General features: G+C 34.8%; 1 protein-coding gene across 1 annotated transcript; it reads right to left on the reverse strand.

Annotated features, from left to right (window-relative positions):
• Nucleotides 1-1,016: 1,016 nt before the first annotated feature.
• Nucleotides 1,017-4,631, reverse strand: LOC116114664 (histone deacetylase HDT1-like). The gene is made up of 9 exons (XM_031400804.1): nt 4,477-4,631; nt 3,647-3,717; nt 3,336-3,558; nt 3,189-3,257; nt 2,904-3,070; nt 2,419-2,505; nt 2,227-2,317; nt 1,458-1,575; nt 1,017-1,368 (listed from the first exon to the last, which is right to left on the reverse strand). Exons 1-9 carry the CDS (start codon nt 4,487-4,489, stop codon nt 1,305-1,307), a joined length of 903 nt encoding a protein of 300 aa, XP_031256664.1. The 5' UTR covers nt 4,490-4,631; the 3' UTR covers nt 1,017-1,304.
• Between the last annotated feature and the right edge of the window lie 276 nt (nt 4,632-4,907).

Below are 4,907 nucleotides of genomic sequence, written 5' to 3' on the forward strand. Positions count from 1 at the left end.
CCTTAATAATTTATCATTTCGGACATATTTGCCCTCATATGTTTACTAAATAACAAGTAGCCCAAACCCCCTACATTTGAGAATTTAGCTAAAACACCCCGCCACAAAAAAGTTTAAAAGTTAACAAAATACCCCCAACCATCAAAGACCACGTTGGCCGCTAGCCACCACCGTTGGCCACCGACGAAATTCGTCATATCGACACAAAATCGACAAGATCTTGCCGGTCGTGTGCCGATAAGGACGTTTTCGGCTATGGATTTGTGATCCATGGCCAGAAACGACCAGATCTGACCGTTTCACGACCAAAGATCTAGTCTTTTCACGACCTAATCTGTGGCCGTTCACGGCCACATCTTTGGCCATGAAATGGCCATATTAACGGCCAGATCTAGCTGTGAAATGACCATATTCACGACCAAATCTGACCGAATTTAGCCTTATCGACGTATGACCAGAATATTATATTATTATTTAAAAATGAGAACAATTTAATAATTTACATAACATACCTACTTATTTATCCTCTCAACCAAACATATTATTATAACATACTCATCAATTTATTCCAACCCACCAAACACATTTCTCTAAAGATTCCCTAATAATCTATCTTTCCAATAATACACCATTTCTTAATAATATACCCTAAGTATAACTATAAATAACTAAGTGAAAACAGTAATTTTTACACCTTTATTTTCCATTAATAAAAAGATATAGGTTGATATATTGTTAATTGGTGCACAATAACAAAACCCCTTTGTTATCGTATCAATGATGGCATTATTTGTTACAAGATCGCATGAATTCAATTTTCTCAGTATTTGATTCATTACTTGTAACATGGAGTAGAGAAATTATTAAAATGCTCATGAATTTACCTAAATCGTGAAACGATATAAAATGTGTTAAAATCTTAACATCGTATAAAGTCCAATACTTCCTTGTCCAACAAATCCAGAAACATACGATGGTGCAGAGATCAGAAACATTAATAAAAAGTGAGCAAGAGATGATCAGAAAATGAATGGTCAAAAGACAACAAACCATATCGACAAAACAGCATCACAATTAGGAACATTTAATTTAAAGGCATCAGAAAGCAAGTTTTAATAAATATAAACTCTCCGGAAGTAAAACACCTATTAATAGCCATCACAGAAGTACTACTAAGATAAGCTCTCTCCTTCACTTTTGCCAAAACCTACCAAAAACACAGCTCTCGGGGTGGAGGGTATTTCCACACAAAAATAAACATGCCACAGCCATCAGCAAAGCACGTTATGACACTACTACTCCATCTATTTGCTAGTACTGTGCTTTGCCTTATTGTGAGATTGTAGAGCACCATCCGACCCAAATGACCTATTCATATAAACAGACCACGTCAGTCACAAGCCAATACTAACATTTATGATTCAAATTTACAGTGATTGTACAGGGCATGAACATACTTGCTACACGATTTGCAAGAAAATTGGCCACCACCAGATTTGGGAGTTTTGTCATTAGGTGTTTTGCCAGCCTGCTTTGATGGGTGAGGAGTTGCAACATGGACTCCCTTCTTTCCATCTAACCACAAAAGCAAAATCCAGAAAACGAAAAAACTTAGTTCATGCGTTCTGAAACCAGTCAACAATCATAGTGCCAGGTAAAATAATTGCAAATCATAAATGAGAACAAAAAAAATAACTCCATATAATTTTCATTAAAGAAGCTGGTGCCATTGGATTGATTAATGAAATAACTCAAGGATAAGGTGTTCTACCAAATAGTAATTATCAAAACATACAAGGCAATTAGAGCAATCAATACTCAACATCCAATGGGAAAGACAGCAAATTAACTGTATAGAAATACAATTATTCAGAAAATTTCTGAGCAGTAAACTAGCACATAAATTTAGTGAAAGGTGGTAAAAATAGGTATACCTTTCATATAAATAGAATTACAAAAATCAAACATTAACCATCTCTTCAAATTTATTCAGAATAAAATAGAGCAACTAAAGACATCACTAAGTTCAATACTTAACAGAATAATAAATCTGATATAAAATATTATGCAGTGTCAAGGTTAAGCAAAACGGAAAACTTGCAGTTCTTTCTATTGCATGAATAACAATAAATGGCAGAATACGCAGCCCATTACTCATCCATAAACAATTAAATAATACTAACTAATAGAATAACACTGTAAATGATCATGCCACAAGAACATTACCAGTCTGAGGAGTAGCTGGAGCCTTTGCCTTCTTAGCAGGAACAGGAGTTTTTGTAGCTGATTCCGTTGGTCTCTTCTTCCCAGCTACAGCCTTTAAAATGAACAAAAATATGTTATAACGGTTCAAAGAATCAACATTTAGAGACCAAAGTAACATAAAACTTGTGTAAAATACAGATTTCATACACATACCTTCTTAGGTGTCTCTTCATCTTCATCAGAGTCTTCATCTTCTGAATCGTCCTCATCTTCATCAGAACCTTCTTCGTCATCAGATATCTGATCGACAACCGAAAAAGCCAGCAAATTTATTTAGGCAAAAAGATATTCAAAAAATAACTTAGCAATAAAAAAACGCAAAGGTAAAGTGGTTTCTCAAAATAGAAGAGGGGATACAAAAAAGATAGTTGCAGCACAATCAGCTGAAATAATATACTAATAAAATAATCACCTACATCTGAAACACTTGTTAAAATGCTAGAATTGGTATCACTTGGGAAAATTCATTTATTTCCAATTATTTCCCTGGCCTGTCTAAATTGCCCACTCCTTAGCCTCCACAACTTATGCAATATGTATGATATAGAAGGCCAAAAAATGAGAGACCTCATGCCGTCACAACCACATCAATGCCATTCAAAACTACTCAAAGTACTACCAGGTAATAATAGAGGTACCTCATCAGAATCAACTTCCACCCCATCATCCATTGAATCATCTGAATCACTGTCATCATTCTCCTCAGGTTTGATTGTTGCCTTGCTTGGCTTTACAGAAATCTCAGGCTTTCCAGCATTGGCCTTTACAGGAGCTTTTGCTTTCTCAACTTTTAGTCCACCTTTTCCTTAACAGAACAAGCAAGAAAAATGAAAAAAACAAATTAATTTTTTGCACGATAGATAATTAATAGCATTGAAAGTATATTATAACTCTCTGCATGAAAGTGCAGGAACAGGATCTACCATTCTCAGCAGCAATCATTGGAATATCCTCTTCCTCATCCTCATCTGATCCATCCATATCAAACTCATCTGTACAAATAAAAATTTTCAGTTAAGTTAAACAGTTAAGATGAAACTTGCAAGCCAATGAACCACATTAAGACTCACCAGAACTATCTTGTGGCAAGGGAGTTTGGTAACCACAAAAGTAGACACTCCCATTCTTCCAGTTGTGAGAAAGCTCAAACTCTTTCTCAAATACTAGATCAAAAGATAGTTGTGGTATAGTATCAGAAATAAGAGTTCCAAGGACAAGCTTCTGGTCTCCAAATTTTACAAAGAGGGGCACAGATTCATGTCCTTTATCCTTCTTAGACTCACCAAGGGAACCCTGGAAAAGAAGCAACATCCATACAATTTGTTAGAAACAAACTCCACTGATTAAAACTGAAAGTACTAAACATTAACAATTCAATCACCTGTGAGAGGTGGATGATATTGTCAAAAGTTGGTTTTACTTTAAGTGGCTGTCCGGCCTTAACTTCAACACCTATAGGAGGACAAGAATAATCCGAAATTAGCATAACTGAGTAATATCAAGAAGGATAATACCCTATTGAAAGAAGCGAAGACTACAAAATAGTAGCCTGAAGTGAACCAACAACCCACATAAAGCATTTCATAGCAGAGTATGTACACAGCAAGTAATGTACTGGCAATTAAGCACTAATGTTCAAAGTGCTAACCACTGGTCAAACATCGGTTCATACAACAAGCTAGTTAAACAGAGGAAAATAAAAACAAAAGTATATAAAGGGAATAATACCATGGTAAACAAAAAAAGAGTTGCTTTTTAATAATCTTCATTTTCTAATATAAAACCAACCCAACTTTTTAGCCCATTCTGTAACAGCAAGACTTTCTTTCCAGAATAGGCACTCCATATCACTCTCTCAGAAAAAATCTCATTCGCAGATTAAATAACTGGAGAAACTAGACTCGCTGTCATTCCACCTAACAATACACTTCAACTCTAGTTAAAAAAACGTCCATTTTTTTTATCTCTTCCCTTAAATAAACAAACATATCTCTATATACTAAAAACACATAAATAATAGTAAACTGAAACATATACCATGCATAAACAAATAAAAACATAACCTGAAAAAGACTATCACAAGAAAGAAGTATTTTTTTTCCGATATTATCTCGGATTTCAAGCTAATCAGCTAGAAAAAACCGTAATGAGTTGGAAAATCGTAAACAAAAGTATGCATAGAGTAAGCGCGGAAAGAAAGGAAGAACTTACCCCAGAACTCCATGGAAGAAGAATAAGTGATTAAGCGTGAGCGTTGGAGAGAGAAAGGGTTTTAGAGAGAGTTAACGAAAGAGGCGTAAAGGAATGGGGTTTGGAGGGAATTTATAAGAGAATTGCCGCCTAGTTTAGCTGTATTTAGGGTTTTGGGTTTTTTCTATTTTTTTCTTTTAATTTTTTTTTTTTTTTTTGTACTCTAGGGTTTTGTGAGAGTAAGCGAGACTTTTGTATGGGCTTTGAGCTTTTCAGATTGGGCTTTTTTGGGCTTCAGATTACCAAATAATGACCGGTAAATATCACTATTGGGCTTTGGAGTGTTCAGCTCGAACCTATTTTTCAGTTCCTATATTTTTATGTTTTATCTACCACGTCTATTTCCAAAATCATTTTTTAAAAAAGAATAAAACATATTTCCACTAAAAATG

This window comes from Pistacia vera, unplaced genomic scaffold (genome assembly GCF_008641045.1).
Source record: "Pistacia vera cultivar Batoury unplaced genomic scaffold, PisVer_v2 Contig718, whole genome shotgun sequence".
NCBI lineage: Eukaryota > Viridiplantae > Streptophyta > Magnoliopsida > Sapindales > Anacardiaceae > Pistacia > Pistacia vera.

Bases quoted from the DNA above. Each gene is read 5' to 3' on its own strand.
- LOC116114664 (XM_031400804.1), bottom strand. The intron at 2,318-2,418 runs GTATGTGTATGA...TTCATTTTAAAG, and splicing joins ATGAAGAGACACCTAAGAAG to GCTGTAGCTGGGAAGAAGAG. The intron at 1,576-2,226 runs GTAATGTTCTTG...TTTTGTGGTTAG, and splicing joins TCCAGCTACTCCTCAGACTG to ATGGAAAGAAGGGAGTCCAT.